This window comes from Diadema setosum, chromosome 12 (genome assembly GCF_964275005.1).
Source record: "Diadema setosum chromosome 12, eeDiaSeto1, whole genome shotgun sequence".
Taxonomy (NCBI): domain Eukaryota; kingdom Metazoa; phylum Echinodermata; class Echinoidea; order Diadematoida; family Diadematidae; genus Diadema; species Diadema setosum.
In genome coordinates this window covers 6,882,994-6,907,328 of record NC_092696.1, presented here as the reverse complement: position 1 = coordinate 6,907,328, position 24,335 = coordinate 6,882,994, and the positions used below count along the sequence as shown (strand labels likewise).

Below are 24,335 nucleotides of genomic sequence, written 5' to 3'. Positions count from 1 at the left end.
GTCTCTTTTGAATTGATATTCGAAGCATTCTTTATGAGACATTGATTAATACACAACGCACGTTATGATAAAAGAAACTTGAGAGGAAGGCTATCTTACCACAGGAATGCACCAAGAACAGCAACATCCAACACGTGACCATAATCACAGCCATGTCGACCTCCCAAGTACCCACATCTGCAAGAACATTGAATACCTACGTGACAAATTAGATATATATTGTGTATGATTATATTGATGAAAATATGAAAATATAACCTACGTAAGAAGAGTATGATTTTAAAAAAATTTCTATTGTTATGTTCTTGCAAGTCATAGGAGTGTGTATTTTCAGGCAATGTTCATCTAGTCCGTACTTTGCACACAAAGTATTCTTACCAAGAAAGAGATGATATCAGTCAGAACATGTGCATTCGGTGCCGACCTCCTGCGAATCTCTGATCATTTATATCGGGATTGGTCTCAATACGGATACGGAAGCAGCGGGACGGTGCACAGCCTAGAACAGAAATATCACTCCGCCTAATATAATAACCGCCAAGAATTATGTGTCGGCTGTGGAAACTTATAGGTCCTTCATGGCCGTGATAAGAGAATGGTTCAAAGCAAAACAAGACTACCATTATGAAATAAAATAACAAGAAAATCTTGGCAATCAAGGAATGTGCACTAATTTGTCTTTCATTACATCTATCTATTGTATCAAATTTGAATCTCTGAATTTTTGAAAAAGGCGTTTTGTAAATTACATTTCCCTGTCCCTAAGAGGGAATTCCGTAGAGTTTGGTAAAGGCAGCGTGTCGCTATTGAGATGGCCGGTCTGCGAACTTCTCCTCTTTCTTCTTCTTCTTCTTCTTCTTCTTCTTCTCCTTTTCTTTTTCATCATCATCATCATCTTCTTCTTCTTCTTCTTCTTCTTCTTCTTCTGGTTAAGGGGGGGGGGAGGCAGAAGTGTGCCTCCCTCAATTAGTTGAAGATTCTGGCGGGCTGAACTTTGCTTCGAAACTGCCTTGTAACAGCTGCTGCACCAGTCAAAGAAAGTCGCGTTTTCCTGTTTCGATGGAATGGATCTTTATCAGGTCACACCGTTCGCAAAACTTATGGTATATGTTACAAAAATAATGATAATAAAGATAAATAGCAGAACCCCAAAGAAAATATAAGCTTCAAGAAGAAGACATAATTATAAATGTATCACTCTTGTCTTAAAAAATAGATCTCATTATTTGTTCTCTTCCTTCCTCCTATCTCAGCTCTGACAATTCTTACAAAACATGTTATAATCCTTACTTATTGCTTCAGAAATCTTTAATGAATATGGCTTTAGGGAGGGTCATTCCACATCTCATATTTTGTGATTGATTTTATTGTATTTATAATGATTATTGTAACTAGCGACTCTGATTGTGAAGAACTAATGCTTTTTTGGGGGCGCACTCAGGGATTAAACATTACGCACGTTTTTTGTACTACCATGACTTTGCCGTAGATGTTGAATAATGGGAAAAAGAATGAATAACCCAAAATCCATTACTTCTAAGTGTGATTTCTTCACAAATAGAGTATCTTAAAATTTGATATCAACACGAATTCTATTTTGGTCGATTAGAAACGAATAATACGTGGACATATCTCTACAGATGTGATTTTGCAGCTAATTTTCACAAGTTCATTTTTGTAATGTTTGAGAGAAAAGTGCCCAACTTGAATCGTACGTGTAGGCCCTATAACTATACGAAGAATCTTTAATAACGAGAAGTCTCGTATATTACGAGAAGTGCAAGCGGTTTGGGGAAATCAGGTGATAAGATATGTAAATAGTTACTAAGTAGAAATACAGGGTAGTGTTTCAATGATAACACTCGGAGAAGATAAACACATGGAAATCACATGACAGGATGTGAGTCAAGACTCAACACTTTGTTGCAAAACCGATAACATGTAGACCGTTAAAGATTTCATACCTCCGATTTGAAATATGAATAAAGTAATTTCGAAAATATGTATGCGTATTAAAGTCCAGAGTTTCTTGACGATGATCAAATGCAATCGAAGAATATATTTGAGTATAATAAATTGACGTGTATACATTATCGTTAAATAGTTCATTTTTAGAAATGTTTCCGTCAGCTCATACGCCCTCATTATTAGAGTAATAAATAAAAGTGCAGACCTAGGGAAGAGTTACTGAAGGTGCACCCGATACGTCCGACGGAATACATATCCCATATCATCAGGGCTCCTCTCTCTCTCTCTCTCTCTCTCTCTCTCTCTACATGGATTTAGTGAGAAATAGATTCATATTATCACAGGCAGGCCTACTCTCAGCCTGTCTTTCTCTTTCACTTTATCATTGTGACATGGTATCTACACAAACCATGAACATACGGTCCTTCTAATACATACTGTATCGATAATAAACACACGTATTAACAATCATTGTATTTTTCATTAATCAAATAAAACACTAATGTCTCCATCGTATCGGGCTGCCTTTCCCTGAACTGAGTCTCAAAACGATTCCTCGCCCACAAGACAAGCTGGCTTTTACTCTTTATTATCATTATCACCTGTCTTCGGTTGTGCAACAAAGAACTGCTGCGTAGACACCTGTGTTTGAGATGTATTTCAGCTCTTAAGTATCGGTGCTAGGCGCTGGACAGTTCGATAACATGTCGTTCCCATCATTGGAAATGTCTTATTATATATCGATTCTTGTGTTATTTTGTACGTTCATCGCGCTAAGGTGAATTGTTACATTATTTTCCCCTAGTTTTCTGGTCCATAACATGTGACCGCCTAGCTCGAAACCCACAGGTAGATTCCTCTTATTTCACATGTTTAATCGTCTTAAATGCTGTATTTTGTATCCATGCATATTTTTTGTTATGTTTATTGTTTAGTTGTTGAAATGTGGAATATGGAACAATAAGAAATTAAAAACAAACGAATAAACACATTTCTTTTTTTTTCCAGATATGTGTTGCATTGGTCCCATACAACCATAGAAATTTGAACAAAGCAAAATGTCCTAGCTACCTCCCCCTTGCATGCCCTATATGCACTGATAAGTGGTTAAGTGGACAAAAATATATCCTGGGTGGTATGATTTCATTTGTTTGGAAAGCAAGCTTACGAGTTAGGCGAGAACTATACTTCCTCATTAGTGTTATTGTGACACTCCACTGCCGGAAGACACGACATTAGACACCGGTCACTTACGTCTTAAAATCAATATGAATATGACACAAACGGCAAATCACATCTTGCTTCAGTTACGTTGTAATGAGAGATTTTATGATCATATTGTTCACAGTGTATGTGGTGTTCGTGGTAAGCTAGGGTATTAATGCGCGATATTTCTGACAACAATTTGGAAAGATCATTGTAGCAAAACAGCAGTGGGATCACTGTAGAACACAACAGAAAGGCCAAACGCACATGGGCAATTCCGCGGTTAGTAACGTTACATTTGAACAAATTTAGATGTTTGTTTTTACCACTAAATTACCATTTGTTCATTTCAAGTCAAAATTATGTCAAAAACATGTTCATCCTTCCCATGTTTATGATACAGAAAAGAATGAACACAATCCAAGAAATATTAGAAAAGCTATAGCAACTTAAAGGGCTGGTTAGTAACGTTACGAAAAAAGGACATGACAAAAAAATCAATGTCTTGTAACAAAAAGTGTGCAAAAATTCAAGTTACTTCAAACAAAGTGTTGCATTAATTTCAATTATTGCATCATGACAAATGTTCATTCAAATTTTTTAGCAGTTCGACCGATAATTTTTTAGCTAGACCCCCAAAAGCATGGTTAGTAACGTTACGGTTAGTAACGTTACATTTGTCCGGAGTAATTCCGCAGGTCATTTCACCCTTTTGTAATTGACAAAATGTCACATGACTTCTGGAGTATTTAAATGTATTCATCTTTTACCCTTTAGCAAAACTTTGAGGAAAAAATTTCAAAGGAACCCACTGTAATTTGCATTTAAGTGAATTTCAGCGTCCCCAGTCCCACATGTACATTTTAAATGATGGTTTTAGATCTCGCAAAATCAATAAATACGAAAAATAAAATCTACTGAATTTGAAAGACCCTAATGATTGGTGAACATCCATGGCATTAGTTGATACCTAGATCAAAGGGTAAGATAAAGAGGCACATTTCTTTTATCCATGTCATGTCCACCTAACTGCGGAATTGCCCACATACATACATACACACACACACACACACACACACACACACACACACACACAAATGACCAAACACTTATGTTGTTAAGAAACACACAATTCCAGAACCCCTTTCAACTGCTTGTCACAAACAAGCGCGTCTTTATGTTGGGAAATTTTAACATTTCACTACCGTACAAATAATTTGTCGAGATATACTGTTCATCATTTCAATACGTCCATTTCATTTCAATATAGAGACTGTGTTATGTGGGCTCCACTAGAATCCCAGGGACGTCATGATTCCATTGCATTGGTTATTGCAATGATTGTTGTGCTCCCTTGCGGAGACTTCCAATATGAGCTCCCTCGTGGAGACATCATTATGGTATATCTAATATTCTTGTTTGATCTTTAAAGGGGAAGGTTAGTAACTGATCAGTGGGAATCAGTGGAAATGCTGGGAGATGATTGTTCCAATCCTTATGGGATTCATTCAAGAGTTCATTGTATATCTATTGTTGTGTGAAAATGATTTGCTTCAGAACGGTCTCATATTCAAGTAATGTGCAGATTAATGCTCCGTCACTGACCAGGGACGCTAACCTGGAAGCATCAAACTGCACATTACTTGAATATGAGACCATTCTGAAGCAAATCATTTTCACACAACAATAGATATACAATGAACTCTTGAATGAATCCCATAAGGATTGGAACAATCAACTCCCAGCATTTCCACTGATTCCCACTGGTCAGTTACTAGCCTTCCCCTTTAAGATGTATTATGTTTTATTTATGTCAGTACTGTCTGGGGTAGATTATTTGTTGTACAGGGCCCCATTTTTTCTATCTCTCCTCTTTCTTTAAAGCACACCAACAACATAATTCCATTACACAAACAAGGAGGTGAAAGTAACAAAAGAGTGATATCGATCACTGCTTGTTTATTTGTTCTTTTATTTCAGAATTTCAAATAATTTTTCTTTGTGTTTCCTTACTTACTTCATCTCATCATTTTCTTTCAGTACACTCTCTGCAATAATAAAGAAGAAGAAGAAAAAAAGAAAAGAAAGAAGAAGATGATGATGATAAAGCACAGGAACAAGAACAAGTACAAGAAGAAGGAGGAGAAGAAGGAGAAGGAGGAGGAGAAGAAGACAATGAAGATGAAAACCTTTTGTCTTGACGCTGGAAGGACCAAATATGAAATTTCGACCCTGCTAATGCGTAAAAGGAAACAACAGAAGAATCGACAAGAAACCCTCAAAGATCAACACAAGAATGGAGTATAAAAGATAACGAGAGTGAGGAAGAGACGGGGAAAAATTCATTTCAAAGTAGGATTTGGTAACACGCCCTCTACGATAACGAATAGGCCACGCTTTAGTAATTTTCTACTGATAGATATTATGATCGAAAACACCAAGAGCTCTGGGGGAATTCCTGACTAATCAATTATTAACCGCTTAAAAATTAGCTGTTCTTTCCAGTAGCAAAACAAGTAACCTTCTGTGATAGCTACACCCGTAAAGGCCCCTATTTCCGATATTTAACTTTGAATGTGTGGGTGCTTTTGTTCTTTTTTTTTTTAGTAGGATCGGGCGTCACAACAATTATTGTAAAAATCAATAGGAAGTTAGTAACGTACATCTTTTACGTATATTCAATTTAGTGTATAAGCGTCTGCATTATCACTGCACAATATTTTACACACATTGTTAACAATCATGTACCCCATAATACCTCTGCCAACTTCTTAGGTAGCCCTAATTTCGAAAGCATTACATAGCGAGGTGCATTTGGCAACGCGTACCAGCAACAGACTGCTGATTACAAAAACAGAATTATGCTAATTATTATTAAGGTACACACACACAAGCACACATGTATATGTATACAATATACTACGCTACCATACACTCGTTTTTGTGTATAATTATATTTGTGTTATTTAACGCCTTATTAAGGCACTTTGTGGAGAATTAATTAGCCAGGCAAAAGATATTTCATTATCAAAAAGTCTGCCATTTACTTCGTTGGCTGATACAGCAATAATCTATTTCTCACAACAGTGTAACACCAAAAAATAAGAAAAACCACTGCAATTTATAACAAAAAATGTGAAGCTTTAATATTTTTCAATGATGAAGAAGGTTACGACATATTTGAAAGGTCGCCTGGCTAAAGTAAGTTCTTAACCGACAGGTAAACTGAGGAGTAGGGGTAAATTAAATTCGTGTTTAAAAACTCTCCTGAAATTGTATCTTTTGATAACAGTACCATGTTGTTGTTTGCCTACTCCCTTTATCTGAGCTTTAAACAAATTCATATATTTTTTGTGTGAGTTACATTTTCTTTTCGTTTGTATGTCTTTTGTGTGTTTGTTCTCTTATACTTCAACAGCCTAGAACAGAGGGAATCTTTAGAGCTGGCCAAGTTGGCATGTAGTAAATCAGACTTTTACAGTGAAGCAAAACGCTATTTACTTCTTTAGTTAGGAAATAAATCAATGAATCTTTAAAAACAAGCTTTTCTTTGAGGCGGCGGTTTTGAAAATATACGCTTATAAGAAATGATAATAATAATAATAATCATTATTATTATTATTATCATTATTATTATTATTATTATTACAATGATAATAATAATTAATAATGACAATAATAATAATAATAATAACAATGATAATAATAATAATAACTAATCTAATCATGATCAGGACTTCAACAACATTTCATCGCACTTATTCTAATCTCTTTTGATTCACTATGGTATTCATGTATTGCGTGTCTGTCTACAAAGGTGTAACTTGTGAGGATGCTCTGTGCAAGTAAGATCATTAATCGTGTTAACAGATCAACATCACGCACTGATTCATGTGGTTACATATTTTGCTTATTCTGACAGTTAGGTTAAAATTTTAGCCTAAACTGATTACCCAGCAATGATGATGAGTAATGAATGCACGGTGATAGCACAACTCCAAAATGGACAACAGGCGCTGTTCTTTTATAGCGTGATGCTGACTTACAGATACACGTGTATTTACAAATTTCAATATGCCTGCGGGTAATTGTGAAGGTGCTTCGAAGATGTAACTGGGTGTTATGGTTTTTTTCCGGAATAACTTTACGTTTTATAGTTGGCAGGCCGGTCTGCGAGGATGCTTAGCTGACACCACGTTGTTGTAGATGCTGTCCACCTACTCTCGAAAGTTCCATTTTTGCTCTATACTCAATCTACAAGCAACTCAGTGCGGGACACCGTCGTGCATGGTTAGGCTATTCTGGGCTGTCTTCCGCTGTAGTCGCTGTGCTACTGGTCGCTTGGTCAGTTCTTGTATCTCCAGTCATACTTACCAGTTTAGATTATAATGTATCGTCTGTGATTGATAACTGCAAAGACAGAGTTAGAGATGTTAATTGCTGACATATTGACATGCTTACTGTACATGCTTAGCAAAAACAGTCCCTGGTATGGCTAATATTATAAATACACGAGTTTGATAAAGCAATGAGCCTTCTATTACATCAATTCATTTCATATCTTTTCATTTCATTTCATGTTTATTTGAAACAAAACGGAATTAGAGAAAGGCATTTACACAGAAATATGCTTAGTTTTACAAAAACCAATCCAATGAATAAAGGAAATCCTGTGAATGGAAGTATGATCAACGTGATAATCATGTGCTGTGAATTTTATTGATTGAAAACAGAGACGACAACATGTTAATTTCTATTATTAGAAAACTGATAGATTACAACTAATAACATAAGATCATACTGTGCCATAAATAACAGTCATTACAATTGTATCATATATACATTACAATTATTATCTTATTCAAATAAAATCGAATATATTATAAAGAAATATATCTATATCATGATGCTACATCACCTCGGTGGGAGAAGAGAGTTGTTTTCGCCTGATGACTGCAGCAACACACACAGCCACTGATAAGATGAAGGCGATCGTTAACAATGCTGCAGTGGTAGATTCCTGGTGTAACACTCCTTCTACAGTTTCCATCTCTGGACAAAACTTATCTGTTGGGATGCAACACGCGTTGCATGAATGAAATATAATATTACAGTGCGCAATCAACTTCCCCATGATAATGAACAATACATTTTGTTGTTGTTAAGTTGTTCAGTTATAACGAAAGTTCGATATAGCGATGTAGAATTTGAAATTATGTTGCGATTTTAGGAGTGTATTACCTTTATGTCATTTTTGGACAGATCCCCAATCCAAACAACAGAGTTGATAATGTCAGTGACTAGACTCTTTATAATTATTACAACCTCTTTTAATTTAATTTAAATTCATGTTAAAACAAAAGCTTATTACCTCCTGGACATATCAGATCGAGTGAAGTACTCCAGCTGTGTACGTTGCTTCCATTACACATGACATTTACGCACTCGTGAGGACGAGGTGACAGTACGACGGTAGGATGCCATGATGAAGACAGGACCTCACCGTCGATTACGATTTCGAAAGTGTCGAAAATGTCTTCCGGGTCAGTAACACACGTGATCGCCAGTTTGTTTTCACTCTCTCGATCGTGCGTCACGATGGAGATGATTTCGTGTAGACTTGTCGGAACTGAATTGGGAGAAGTTACAGTTATACAAAAGTGATCCGGTAATGGGTCCTAACATATGCACGCACTATAAGCATTTTCAAATTCATTGTCATTTGTTTCATTTTAAAGTAAGCTTAATGGCGCCACGTTTAGTTAACTCTGAAGACTAGAAGCTGCGTACACTCAAAACATTGCACATACCCCAAGTCTTTTTTTTTAATGGTACACCTTAGTTCAAACTTCATTTGGCGAAGACCGAAGAGGTAAAACTGGTAAACACTAGTTCAAATGCCACTATACTCGTATGATAATACTCCTAGGCAATTTCACGACTTATGGACATATACAGATGCACTGGTGACCAAGAATGATGTTTCATTTTTCCATTCTTACTTTGCTCTTATGTCTTCAATTATGATAATGATATGAACAAGGCTGTTTTGGTCCTTACCTTCATCTGTAGGACAGTATGTCTTTTCAACCGATGAAGAACCAACTCCATTTTGACCAAGGCAAGTCACGTGAGTACACTTGTCTGGACGAGGTGCTATGGTAAAGGAAGGGACCTGTGACGACGAAACTATCTCCTGGTCTACCTTAATGATGAATGTGTGGATGGGAGGGTAAGGCTGATCACGTGGTTTCAGTTGACACGTAACCAAAATGTTTCCTCCTGGATGGTTGGCGTCTGCATGCTGTTCGTGAAGTCTGATTGACAGGGCGTCTGCTGCAGGTGCATCTACCCATGTATGGCGATTAGTCAAGTGAAGGTTTTGTGAGATACTTGGATCGTAATATCAAAATACTTTAGCCAATATCTGCACTGAAGTGTGACAAAACCATACCATCGTCACCAGTAATATAAATGGCTTTCCTAGCGAACTCGTGCAAACAAAACACTTTTCTTAGTTCTTTTAAGCAAAACCTTGAAGCCATTGTTTTTTTATCCTACTTTTAATTTGATCGTGATCACATGAAATATCTTCGCGTACTCACAATGATGCCTCGGTCGGTAATTATATTTGCTTGATTAAATTGCTACTTTATTTAGCATTGGAACCTGCAGTTTAATTTTATGAACATTACATTTTGTCGATTCTTCAAATTCATTATCTTCTCCATATATTGTATTCTCGCATGTTTCGTCATTTTTCGTCATTGACAAATTGTACTTAGCGTTTATTATTACTACGAAGCCTAAATCCTACAAGCTTTTGCTTTTCAGTAAGTTCCTCATATTTTGTCCTGATACATTTGATTATTTCCGTCTCAAATTGACTGTTGTGTTGTACGAAAATGTGGAATATGGAACAATGAATAAATAAATGAAGACTACGGAATAAACTTTCGAATTCAAGAATCGTACTGTTGTACATGTAAATACTCCTTTCACATTGTTTTATGGAAACAATTCCACGGACCCTTCTACGTAACAACTATAACAACATTGCACAGAAATCTTCGTCTGAATTACAGACAGCATTTGAAAATAAACGAAGAATATTTACGTTTTGGACAGTAAATAGACGCTGTTGTTGTATTTCTGAGTCCGTTGCTTCCTTTACAGGACACGTCCACACACCAGCGGGGAAGAGGAAAAAGACGAGTTTGAGGTGAAGAAGATCTCGATAGCTCGACGCCATTAACGGTTATCTCATACATTGCGATGGGTGGAGATGGTTGGTCGTGAGGAGTCACGTGACACTCAATGATAACATCAGGCTCGACATCAGGATCCGGTTGATCGTGAAACTTGATGGTTATCATACCTTCTGATGGAAACTCTTCATCAAAATAGAATGAATCCAAGAGGTTATGAAATCGAAGTGAATAGTTTATTCAAAACATATTTTGTACATTCTTTGTGTCTTACTTGACTTAATTAATAAATAGTGATAACATAACTATCTAAAAAATATCGGGTGAAAATATCCACTCTTGAAAGAGTGAATACCAAAAGGAGTGAATTTAGAGTGAAATTGGAGTGACTTTTGAGTGAAAATGAACATTTTCACTCAAAATTCACTCCAATTTCACTCGAAATTCAATCTTTTCTGTTATTCACTCCTTCAAAAATGAAGAGTTTCACTCAATCTTTTTTTAGAGAGTACTATTCAGGTAATATACAGCATATTATTATAATGTTTCATTCATTGGAACATTCGTTTACCCTTTTTAAACTCCATATGCACAACTAGTCGCCATGCCGGGACTACATTTCGTCTCGCAGTGGCCGGGTGATACATGAAACTGCATTTTGAATTATCTCACGTACGTCATGCATTCAAATTCATTATACGTCTTTACCGGTGATCTGCCACCAGGAGGAATGCTTAAGACGCCTAAATATCAATTTGATTATTTCCCTGTTTCCATGTTCTCTGAATATTCACTTTAGTAAGCGAAAATATATTAGTTGCTCCACTTTGATTGCAAAATGTTCCAAGAAAAAGGTGAGCGAGTCGCCAACCAATAGATAAAAATTGGGGTTACAATCCCTTACAAAAATTCTTTGCAGGTAACTGTCTAAAGAAATCAACATTTCGATACATGACAGCATGAGGTAATTTTAGAAGACAGGATTTACAAATATATCATTATCCTGTTAATAATGTATGTATATATATATATATATATATATATATATATATATATTATGATATTGTATATATACGAACAGTTCAAACAGATGTTAGAGTTACCAATGTGAAACAAATGTGATACATATTATTTTAGTGTAATCATCTCAATTAGTCAATTCATAATCATGCATTGTGTTTGGGTGTAACTGTGATTACTTCATTAGGTATAAATTGCCATGAAATTCTAAGCAAATTAGCATTACAGAACCAGGCCATACCCCATTTTTTTTTTATAATCTAATGTCTTATATCATAATGCCTGCAAACACGTAAGCACCCTTAAAAGCAGCTGGTTCGGTATACATTGTACAGGGTGTACGTGATTACCGACTTAACATCTTAAATTGTGATCCAGCGCATAAATCGACTTCGTTGTTACAACACTGTTTGTTTATTTGTTCGTTTCTGTGTTTCTGTGTTTGTTGGTTGGTTTGTTTGTTTGTTTTTCACGTTTTCAAGCTGATTCAGCATTTATTATTTCATTTGTACTACCATTCGGTACTTTGTACAAAGAACAAGTAATGCTTCAGTATTTGCACTTTTTGCAACGACGAAGAGAGAATCTGCTGAATTCGAAGAATTTGCAAAATGACTTGTAGTAGGCCGGCTAGTGAAATTTGTCTGATTCATCACACAGACAGTAAAGGGAATGAAGAGCTAAAGAACAGGCTGGCATGACAGGTTGCTTGACTTGTTGGCACTAAACGACTTGCTAAAAAGCAGAGAGTTTATCCATTGCGGAAGCACAGGAGAGGATTTTCACCCAAAAAAATAGAAAGTGATGTGATGTTTTATGAAAAATGTATCATGATAACAACGATAATGGTTGTGCTACGTATGCAATGTATTCTGAATATTCGAATTTCACTTTATTGTTTTTGCCTCCTGAATATTCGCTCTTCTGGTCTCCTTTTTATTCTCACTCCCACTCTCGTCTCGTCTCTCTCTCTCTCTCTCTCTCTGTGCCTTGGTCATGAGTATTCTTTATTTCACCTGTTCTTTCTCTCACACACACATCTAATTGCATTAGATATTCGTCTTTGCTTCTACAAAATATTTATTGCATTTCTCGATCACCTCGGATTATGACGTTTAATAACTTTGTGAACCGACATTTTATCTACTCTGGAATTTCGTTCACAGCTGTGTGAATAATAGTTCTCACAATGCATTCTCATGTTTCTCTTTTCTTAATGCACTCTTTCCTCTAAATCATAATCTCATTCGTAGAACAATAGGTAGGGGGTATTTCAATGACACTTTCACCTCTGATATTCTCACACAATATAAAGACACTTTAAAAGACATGAAAGTAACGCGAGTCTCCATGTTCGAATAAACCGGTTTTATTCTCTTGATGAATGGCGTTTATAACAGTGCAATCATATAGTGTTTTAAAATACCATGATTTTATTGCTATTAGATATACAGGGCTGTAGATGGTTTCGTATGTAAAAAAAAAAATCTAAAAATACCATAATAATGTAGAAATAGACGTTATTTTGCAAATATTGTTTGAACATTAACCGTTAACTGGTTTAAGGACTAGTAAGTAATGAGTCACGCGGCAAAACAAAACCAAAACTGAGAAAAACAAAAGAACCGAACAAAAGATTGCTTACTAACATCTCGAGAAAAGTCAGATCAGAAAAAGGCCTGATTTTTCGTTTGAAAGTAATAACCTTGGCGTATCCAAAGTATTATTCGGTTAATTCCATATTAGAATAACGAATTAATGCATGAACATATCATGAGACATCGAGGCTGCATACCGTTAACGGGAAAATGGAAGATATTTGTGAATATGTACGATTCACATTTGAAAATACAACAATTCGCAGTTCTGAGACAAACGTTCAAACACAAGTAGAACTCATTGCAGTTGCAAGGATACTGTATGAACAGGGGTACTTTTTTTACATATTGGAATCAAATGGGAAAATTGAATAGGAGTGTAAAAATCTAATAGAGTTGTATTTCAATTGCCAGCAAATCCTTAATATGGCACATAAAGGCAGATCTAATCATGGAAAATAAATCTGACTTCATGACTTAAATAAAATGGTCGTGACTTTTTTCTTTTTTTTTTTTTGAATGGGATAAATAACTTCCAAAAAAAACTTGAGCATGAATTCGACAATTTGTTGATTTCTTTAATGTCTGACAACGCTGGCTGGACCGAAAAAAAAAAAATCAGGAAACCGCAAACTCGTGCATTCTATGAACACGTGATGGTGATCTCGAAGAATTGCCATAGTCCATTGTGATCACACAATATTATCAAATATTTCTCCTCGGTTTTCCAGTGTAACATCAATGTATATTCGAGGCAAAAATGAACCATCTTCTCTCTCAAAAAAAAAAAATAAAAAAAAATGAGTGTGCCATAGTCCAAGATGAATCCGTTTACTGGTCGAAACTCTGCACCTGAAAAAAAAAAAGAAAAGAAAATGAAGACCAATCAATTTCAGTTTGGAATGTACATTATGTTGTCTATAAAATCATTTCTATAACATTTATAGGTGCAAGCTATTGTGTAATATCAAAGTAAGTTAATACACTATTATAGCGAATTACAATGCTCGCTTTACTGGCGTAAGACCCTTCGTTGCACGAGTTACGATATAAGCCACCTCCACTGAAAAAGATTATATTTCGTTCATGTTGCACTTAAAATTTGGTACTTGACCGCATTTACTTGATGGCACACACTAAAAAAAAAGAAAAGAAAGATATTACACCTATGAAATTAAATCATTTAAACCTTAAAGACCAAACTGTCATGATTTCATGCAAGCTATGAAAGGTGTGGAGACGCGTATATTTATATGTATTTATATATAATTTACATAATATTTACGCCTTGAGGGCAAGTTACAGATCAACACTTTTGACACGATTTTTTTTATACTCTGGTGAAGTGCAAGTTGAAGGGTGTTGGTGCTTTCTTGTGGCATTGTGGTCTGATCATCTTTTAAATACCTCATCTGCGGGGAAGAATGTTCTTCTTCTGTTGACGTAAGCGACGCAGACGATTACGGAAAGGAAGAACACGACCACAAGAAGAGCGTAAGTTGTCGACGATCGCTGCAAAGCTCCTTGACGCTGAAATTCTGCTATTATTTCCACAGCTTTTACGAGTTTTTGAAAGACAATGAGACAAATGCTCACTAGTCCGGAAGACAGTATTAAGCAAGATTCCGAGATTGATAGATTGATAAATGTAAAATCACCTCAATGGCAGGCAAAACGTGCGGGTTCATTAACTTGATTACCGTGTGGAGAATAATAGTAAAGATAGAGTAAGAATATCTGATGAAGGAGACATTTTTTTATGTATAAACGGTCATTCAATATTCTATTGTTTCATGGTACACTTTATGTCTTTAAACAACAAAATGATAATTCTTCATGAAAGGAATGTTTAAAATGTAAACGAGTACAAGGCTGACAGACTCGAACCGTTGTGAAAATAGAGTAGAATTGAACTGTCATTTACGATCACAACCACTGCCTCTACTCTACTTTAATTTTCTTTAAAAAATTAACTTCACTTGAAAAAATTAACTTCACTTGATATGATATCGTAGAATCTTTTTTCCTCACCTCCCTTCTTCAGATATTAAGTTTACATCGATTCAATATTATATTGTTTCATGGTACACTTTATGTCTTTAAACAACAAAATGATAAATCTTCATGAAAGGAATGTTTAAAATGTAAACGAGTACAAGGCTGACAGACTCGAACCGTTGTGAAAATAGAGTAGAATTGAATTGTCATTTACGATCACAACCACTGCCTCTACTCTACTTAAATTTTCTTGAAAAATTAATTTCACTTGATATGATATCGTATGATTATTTTTTCCTCAACTCCCTTCTTCAGATATTAAGTTTACATCGATCGAGAACGCCCTGAAGGCCACGTTTGGGCAAAAACAGAATAACGTCAAGCGCATGGAAGGTATTTCTAATCTGTGAATATTTTTGTGGACTGCCAATTATCCAACATCTCTTCATTGAAAAATGCTTTGTTCACGCGCATTTATGTTCATTAGTGCGTGTGTTTGTCTCTCTCTCTCTCTCTCTCTCTCTGTGAGAGAGAGAGTGTGTGTGTGTGTGTGTGTGTGTTTGTAGTAACATTTTGTTTATGAATGTTTCAGTTAAAAGAGGGGCACCCAAAATATTCAAAGTAGTGGGTAAAGTCATTTAGACTATTAAATGCGTGTGTTTGTCTTGCTTTCCATTTCTTTACCAGCTTTGCAGTTCGTTAATCTTCCAGAAAGCAAAGTTAAAAAAAAAAACGGTGTCGATGAAACTCGAAATATGCAAATATCATCCAGATTTTTTTTTTTTTTATCCTTTGATACTAAATAGGATGACACTGACGTGATGATCTCCATAACTATTGCATTCCCACTGCAGATTGTAAGTAACACATTAAGATAACAATGAGAGGACGTCGTTTACAAAATTCATGATACTTGTAAATCAAAATATGAAACAGATTGGTAAATACTCCAGCTAGCTTTCATTTAAATGATTTCTTCATTTTAATTGATATGCTTTCAGGGTTATGTCAAGGCTTACCTGACGGGCAGAAGGTCTTGGTTGCAGTGGTGGAACCAAAATCGTTCCATCCCGTACAGGTGACTTCGGTGCCCCCGTTGGCCCGAGGGGTGAAGGCAGTCGACGGCGAGCGGGAGGATGAGAGAGTGACGTTATCGGCTGTGATGAGGAAGGTATGGATACCTGGTGTCGGCTGGTACTCCTCATCGATGTGACAGGCCACTGTGTAGATTTTCCCGTTGTTCTCTCCCACGCGCTCGTTGAACTGAACATCGATTATGTCATCTATTATTCAATACAAGTACAGGATGAAGGGCAACCATGTAATTCGAAGGTGAAACTATGATAAAACACATATCACAGTTTGGAAGACAAGACAAGACGTAGGTACGAGATCTATTTATTCAGGAATTTAGATACACCACACGTCATACACCGTTCTTTCATATAAATGTTTTTGGAATATCACGTGCTAAGACTAGCATAATTATTGTGTCATATTTGAGATCGAAACTTAGCTATGAATATAGTAGAATAATATTCATATACATTCTTACACTAAAGCTTTTTAGAAACAAACAAACAAACAGCCTATCATGGAAAAGCCAAACTACAAATTAAATTCCCCTGCATTTTGCATATTACCCCCATATTATTATTTTGAATGTCTTAAGTAGACAGCAATAGAAACAATGAAGGACACCAGCAAAACATCCTAAGTAGAAATTCTGGATTTACCTCTAAAACAGTATAAATCCCTTGAACGCGTTGAGCCACGTCTATTCCTTCCCTCACACATAATGTTGATACACTTGTTAGGACGAGATTCCACAATCGCAGACGGGACACTTGACGATGAAATCGTCTCGCCGTCAACGGAGATCTCGTATGAGTCGATTGGAGGTGTAGGGTGGTCACGTGGTTCGATGTGACACGTGATCACAAGATTAACCTCGCTCGCGACTATCTGCTCTTCAATCTGCAGAGCTATGATGTCTTCCCCGGGAGGATCTTAATTTGTAATCATGAAGAAATTCAAAGAAACATTGTGTACTATTATCCATATCTGTAAGTGGTAACATTTACGTTGTAAACATGAAAAATAAATACAAACACCAGGCATCAAAATACACTATACACCGTCATTTTACCGTGACAGCTTTAATTTGGCATTGGTATCAAACTTGGTTTAAAACATCATTAATTTGAGGACATCTCGTATTCCTCAAGAAAACTATCTAAGGTTTGATTGTTGAGTACATAAACTGTTGAATACTTCTTTGTCATATTCATACGGGAATAAAAGGGATAATCTACATATCTTACTCTTGTAAAGTTAAGAATTTCTGCAGTATCGGGGAACCCATACAAGCATCTTAATAATTATTGTGTAGTTGGTTCGTTTCGGTCAAAAATATCCCGTTCTAAATCAAAGATAACGGCATATCAAGATTATTGTCCGTAGATGTAGGTATGAAAGTTAAAAGGTTACTTTTAAATAATCATTAATAGAAAACTATTCTCACTTAATACAATATACATTGACGTCGACATAGATAATCATGACACCAAAATCTATAATGCTAATGAAGCTTTAAGAATGCATGTATGTATACATGTAGTTCATTTGTATTCTCGATGTTTATTTTTTCCCCTTTCTGCTTTAAAGCTAATCTCGTCATTTGTAGCACCCAGACTTTATATCCCTGTCAATAGCAAAAGACCTGATCAGTAAAAGTTACCTGTTGGACAAAATTCATTCACTGTAGATGTCGAACCAAGTTCATTCATTCCAATACACGTGACATCCGTGCAGCCTGGAGGGCTTGGCGATACCATGAACGATGACGAGCTCGAGTTTGACACTGTCACACTTCCAACTTTGATCTCGTACCTTTCGAGAGCAGGGTAGGGTTGGTCGATGTCGTCCACGTGACAGGAAATGTTGACAATACCTTGACCATTGTCAGCCAAACCTTCGTCGAACTCGATGTCAATGATATGATCACGTGGTGGATCTGCCAATGAATTTAACAGTTATGTGTTGCTGAATGGTTTACATGGCGAAGTAAATGAGGAGAGCGGTTTGATGTAAGGCTACGGTCACAACCCCCAAAATCAGCCTGCTCGGCGACCGGTCGGCGAGTTTTTAGCCAAAACCGGTCGGACAACGACCGGTGACCGATCAGTGACCGACCAGGCGCCACTGATTTTTAGGGCATCGGTCGGTCGCCGCTGAAGTTTTAAAGCGGAGTTAAAATTTCAGCGGCGACCGACCAGTTTTCACTTGCTGCCCAAAATACGCTCGGTGTCCGAGCGGGAACCGCCCAGGCACTGACCTAATCGAGCGATCGCTGCCGAGCGATTTAGGGAACAAAAATAAGAGAGACAAAAATGATAACAGCACAAAAAAAAACCAAGAGAATAGATCGAGCGGTCGCCGTCGAGCGATTTAGGGACTAAAAATGTTAAGAGGAAAATGACAGAAGCACTGAAGGAAACCAGGGACTAGATGGAGAAGATAATCTAGCGCAATTTGGAAGAAGCAGGGGGAGGGATAAGAGGCAAGGAAACCCCAACAACATCTCAGCATCTCAACATCTCGGCAACCAACATGAGGGACATGGAAGTCAGAGGCAACCACTTTGGGGCAAAAGAGATGAAAGCTAAAAGTTAGTGTTGATATGTTGACGTAATAAAATATGGTCTGGTTACCTTATCATTCATTAAAGGCCTATTGATTGAAGAAGAAATGAGTGACAAGAGATGGGGAAAATTAAAATATGAAATTAAATAGGAATAGAAAAATACTGTAAAATATAGAAGGAAGCAAGATATTTTGGAAAATTCTAATCTATTCTAATCTTTGTTCCATCTTAGGTGTTCCTCCCTTTTGTTTTATTTCCTAATTTCTAGCTATCTGTGGTATCACATAGCTGAGGTTTGTTAGTAGATAATTTAACTCTTAGATCTTTTGCCTCGAGTTTTTCTTAATCAATTAATTAATTAATTAATTAATTAATTAATTAATTAATTAATTAACACATCACAAATCGCATAGGTACATTAATAAACACAGGTAGCTCGCGAGAAATTTCCGGCAGAGACCGGCGGGTGGCCGTCGGTACGCCTACGGGTCACCGGTAGATGACCTATCGATCACCCGTCAGTCGCTGAGCGATTTCGTAAAAATCGGCCGGTGGCTGGTGGGAGATCGTCCAGTTGCCAATGGGGCATCGCTCGGTGACTGCTCGGACTCTGCGAATTGCAGATCCCCATATTTCGCCAAAATTTTACTGAAAATCGATCGGTGACCGACGGGAAATCGACAGGGCACTGCTCGGCCATCGCTAGAGTTTTACAGCCTGCTCAGCATCTCCAAAAACTGCTGAGCGGTGCCAAAATTTCAGCAGTGACCGAGCAGGTTACAAATCGGTCGGTCGCCGCTCTGAGTTGTGACCGTAGCCTAACACTATAGTGTACGTAGTCCTTGCAGGGATCGTTACTTGACAGAGGAACGTTATAAAGAAGAAATAAAATGTTAACCATTTTAAAGGAGAGCAATCATTACGTCAGAATTATCAGAAAAAGCACACGCTTCGAAACAAAATCAATGCAAAACGAAACAAACAAAACAAAAAACGTGTAGGTCAAGAGGGGCATTAAAGAATTTGTATAGTTTTGATTGAGACCTGACTTTAGGTTTCAAACATTTTGGGGCGATATTAATAGGAGAAATCTCTAATGAAATGTGAAAGAGCATGTAATTCCAAGAGGACTCCAGTGTTTGGTTAATGGAAATTGATTTTGAAGTGTCTGAGATATATAGAAAACAGAGTGAGCCTAATAAAAGGTAAGACCCATCTTTCATTACAATTGGTTTGATTTTCTTTGTTTTTTGGATGTCCCAGCCATTCCAAACCCGATTTTCATCAAATAAACTTTGAATTCATCGTAGAATGGTATGCTCTGCACCATTTCAAAAGTGGTTTCTTGGTATCTCACATAAAGATTTACAGAACAATCATCATCTCCACCAATACTATACCAATTCTTTAAGGTTTGGACTGGACGTATCCGGGCAGTTACCCCCCCCCCCCCCCTGCTAAATACTGGTTCGTGGTAAAGTTAGAGTTAGTATTAGTTTTAGGGTTAGGAGTTTACGTTAGGGTTAGGATTACGTTCAGGACTAGGATTAGGATTAGGGCCAGGGGAAGGGTCCGGGGTAATTGCCCAGGGGGTAATTGCACAAGACCGGGACTGGAAAGTAGAATCTGAAATGGCAGATATTTCATGAAGTGAGGAGATATGAACAGCCATGATAAACATTCAAAACTGTAATGTTGCAACACGTAGGTTTATCCTTTCCTTTTGTCATACATGTATATATTCCTATGTAAATGCATTGTCATTTTCGCACCGATACCTGTGTACCCATGCATAAATAGCGCATTGCTTGCTATGTGTGTGCTTTTCATAGCCGGAGCTAATACCACTGCACATAGGACACAGTTCATGTACATACATTAAAAATCTTCAAATATATCTATAAACACATAAGGCACCATGAATATCATGAATACGATATACAGTGAAACGAAAAGGTCTTACTTCTGGGACAGTAGGTTCTAACAGATGTTGCCGACCCGATGTCATTTTCACCAATACACGTGATATTCGTGCAGCTGTCCGGTCGAGGAGATAGGGTAAACGAGTTGGAGGTCGACAATGTTTGACTATCTCTCTTGATGACGTAACTGTCAATGGGCGGGAATGGTCGAGTATGAGAGGCTATATCACAGGATATAGTCAAATCAACGTGACCACCGACCTCCCTGAAATTTCCTGACTCTTGGAACTCAACCTGTAGAGCATCATTTGGCGGAGATGCTGTACGGGGAAACAAAAAATATCGGTACTCGGTTTTTCAACAATACAGACAACTTCAACTAAGAATAACTCAGCAGAGCTGAAAAGCATTTTGACACTTTCATTCAAAGAGTCCTACTGAACGACGCCACATGTCATTTCTTCTATAGTCTTTTAATGGGTGTACGTCACGAGACCGACACCCACGAGTCATACAGCCCAAGAGTTGTACAGCCCACAAGTCATGCAGCCCACTTGTTATACAGCCCACGAGTTCGACACTATTGAAGTAAACAAAGCCCACGAGTTCGACACTATTAAAGTGAATGAAGCCCACGAGTTTAATATCAAGTGAAATAGGCCCACGAGGTATACAGCTCACGAGTTCTACACTAGAAAAAGGGCTCATAAGACCGACACTACGCAAAGAAGGCTCACGAGACTGACACTTTCAAAAAAGATCGAGAGCTCATCTTGTCGGTCACCTGGGCTTTGTTTGCGTAGTGCTGGTCTCGTAAGCCTTTTTTCTAAGCGTAGTGTCGGTCTCATGAGCCTTTAGTGTGTAGTGTCGGTCTCATGGGTTTTATCAAATATAATGTCTAGTGTCGAACTCATGGGCTGTATGACTCGTGTACTGTATAACTCGTGGGTTGTGTGACTCATGGACCAATTTTCAATGTCGGTCTCGTGGGATGACCCAGTTTTAATATTTATGTTTTATCTATGGCAATGCGATATAAACTGTTTCATAATCTGTCACTTTGATTGTTACAGTAGTCAAGCAGTAGAAAGTCCGTTAGTAACTGCTGCATTTGCATTAAAAATCTAAATTTTGTGTATCCATACCTCTTGGGCAATAGATCGATGTACTCGATGTCTGTCCCACGGCGTTCCTTCCTTCACACGACAGTTCGATGCACCAACGAGGCCGTAGAGAAAGGACTGTAGTAGGAGAAGATGACTGGGAGAGTGTGACGCCATCAGCTTTGATGACGTATGAATTGATGGCGGGATGTGGCTGGTTCTGTGTGCTCACATGACATTCAATATTCAAGGAAGATCCCTGATCACGTGTCTTGATAGTAATCACGTCATCGACCGGGCCATCTGCGAAATAGTGGAATCAAAAGCTGCCATAAATGCCAATTGATTTGTGACTACATAACTACAAGGGACAGATAAAATACCGAAACATCAAAACATTTTGATATTCACTTTATTTCAGGCAGTCCAGGTCCACAGCCAAGGGACTCTTTAATAGAGGGAAAATGATTTGAATCATCCTTCTCAGACACGGTTACTACTACCAATGTTACTCTTCTTGAATAACGCAGACTTATGTTCACACTGTGTATGCAAAGACATAATGTGCCAGGATTTCAAGAACTCTCCGACAACCTTCGAATCGAGAAGCTCCTCATACCTAACTTGTGTTGATAAATAATGTGGTAACACTACACTAAAATTATCTGGAAGTGGTGCTATGCTATTACGGCACATTTTGGTAAATTGCACATTTTGGCAAATTACGAAAATGTGCAGTTACCAAAATGTGCCGTAACATAGTTACGGCAAATTTTGGTAACTGCACATTTTGGTAAATTTACCAAAATGTGCAGGACATTGACGGCACATTTTGGTAACTTTCTGTTCCTCCACAATCATCACAAAAACAAATTGTAAGTGCAGTTGGTTTTTGTCCCCACCGAATGAGTTCGGCAGCGTAGCCGTGTCACACCTTTCCGGGCAAGCTACGCGGGCTTGTTGCGAGTAAGGTTTTCCCAGCACGCAGGAAAACTATCTCGCCCGTAGTTGTCCGGAGCTGCACTCGCAAGTCCGATTTACCCGCAGCCAAATTTTGAGCAGCACTTCGCAGGCAACTCCCACGCAGGTACTTCGCAGTCTCCGTATGCGGTCAGCGCTGCCAAGATAATGACATTCTGTCATTTCTGTTGGACTTCTGCCATTCCTTCAGATGAATTTCTGAGTTGTCAGCACCCACGCGCCTGACACGCAGGTCACACAGAATATCCGCAAAAAGAACATAAGTAGCAAGCATCCAGCAAGTAAGACACATATGCACAAATCGCGCAAAGCCTTGTCCGTCCTCAGAAATTGTCCGGTATGCTGGAAAATCCTCACACGCAACAAACCCGCGTATAGCTTGCCCGGAAAGGTGTGACAAGGCCTTAACATGGTTACGGGTAAAAATGATTTGCGTGTGCACCTCCGGGCGACTACGGGTGAGATACGTGCTAGGTACTGTTACGTGCAGGTCATCTGCGGGGACCTCTGGATAGTAAAAATTGTTCTTCGCAAGTCGCACGCAAGGCTTGCCCGGAAAGATATGACACGGCCTGTAAGGCCGTGTCACACCTTTCTGGGCAAGCTACGCGGGCTTGTTGCGAGTAGGGATTTTTTTTTTTCAGCACGGAGGAAAATTTTCTGCGGGCGGACAAGAATGTTTACGAGTTTAGCACTTGTGTCTTATTTGCTAGACGCGTGTTACTTACCGTCTACTTGCGTGTATTCCGTTTGACCTGCGTGGGAACTTTGAAACCGATCCTTTTTCTGTTATGAGCGACTTACGGGTACAGCGAAGTACCTACGTTGGAGTTGTCTGCAAGGTGCTGCCGGTATGGGTCTCCTACTGGTGTTCTGCGTGTACCCCCGCAACTCACTCGGAACATATTTTGAATATGCTCAAGGCCTTGTCACACCGTATCTGGGGAAGTTTGACTTGCGGGGAAGCAAATTTGCTACCCGGAGGATCTCCGCAGTTGGTCCGCACCTGACATTAGGCCTACCTAGCGCGTATCTCGCCTATATTTGCCCGGAGGTGCGCACGCAAGTCCGATTTACCCGCAGCTAAGTTCACAGCATGAAAAAACAAACAAACAAACAAACCAAAAAAAAAAAAAAACTTTTTTTCCGGGTGAGTCGGGGGAATTGCCCGCAGAGGTACACGCAGAACGCCAGTAGAAGGCCCTTAGCGGCAGCACCTCGCAGGCAATTCCCACGCATGTATTTCGCAGTCCCCGTATTCGGCCAAATTAATGACATTCTGTGGTACTTCTGCCATTCCTTCAGAAGAATTCCTTCACTGAGTTGTCAGCCCCATGCACCTGGCACGCAGGTCACACAGCATACCCGCACGAAAAGCAATTGCAATAGCTTACTCGAGCCTTCAGCTCGGGTGAGCTAAATAAGTGTCTTGCCTGTCTTTTCTGCTGCAGCAGGACCATAATCACCTTAACTCTTTGACCGTATTTTAAATCTCAAGCCCATCCATGGGGTTTTAGTTCAGTTACCAAAATGTGCAGGCAAATCCACTTTTAATTGCACATTTTGGTTACAGTTGATCCCGTCAGGTATCGGCACATTTTGTTAAATCACCAAAATGTGCAAGTTACCAAAATGTGCCGTAACAAATGCTGTTCCTACAAACAAACGTGAAATTGTGTCAAATG

The 24,335-nt window shown here is 38.1% G+C and overlaps 1 protein-coding gene across 1 annotated transcript; it reads right to left on the bottom strand.

Moving 5' to 3' along the window:
* Positions 1–13,831: 13,831 nt before the first annotated feature.
* Positions 13,832–24,110, bottom strand: LOC140236325 (uncharacterized). The gene is made up of 8 exons (XM_072316279.1): positions 24,045–24,110; positions 21,712–21,889; positions 20,608–20,886; positions 17,739–18,014; positions 16,735–17,007; positions 16,018–16,281; positions 14,408–14,556; positions 13,832–13,852 (listed from the first exon to the last, which is right to left on the bottom strand). Exons 1-8 carry the CDS (start codon positions 24,108–24,110, stop codon positions 13,832–13,834), a joined length of 1,506 nt encoding a protein of 501 aa, XP_072172380.1.
* Between the last annotated feature and the right edge of the window lie 225 nt (positions 24,111–24,335).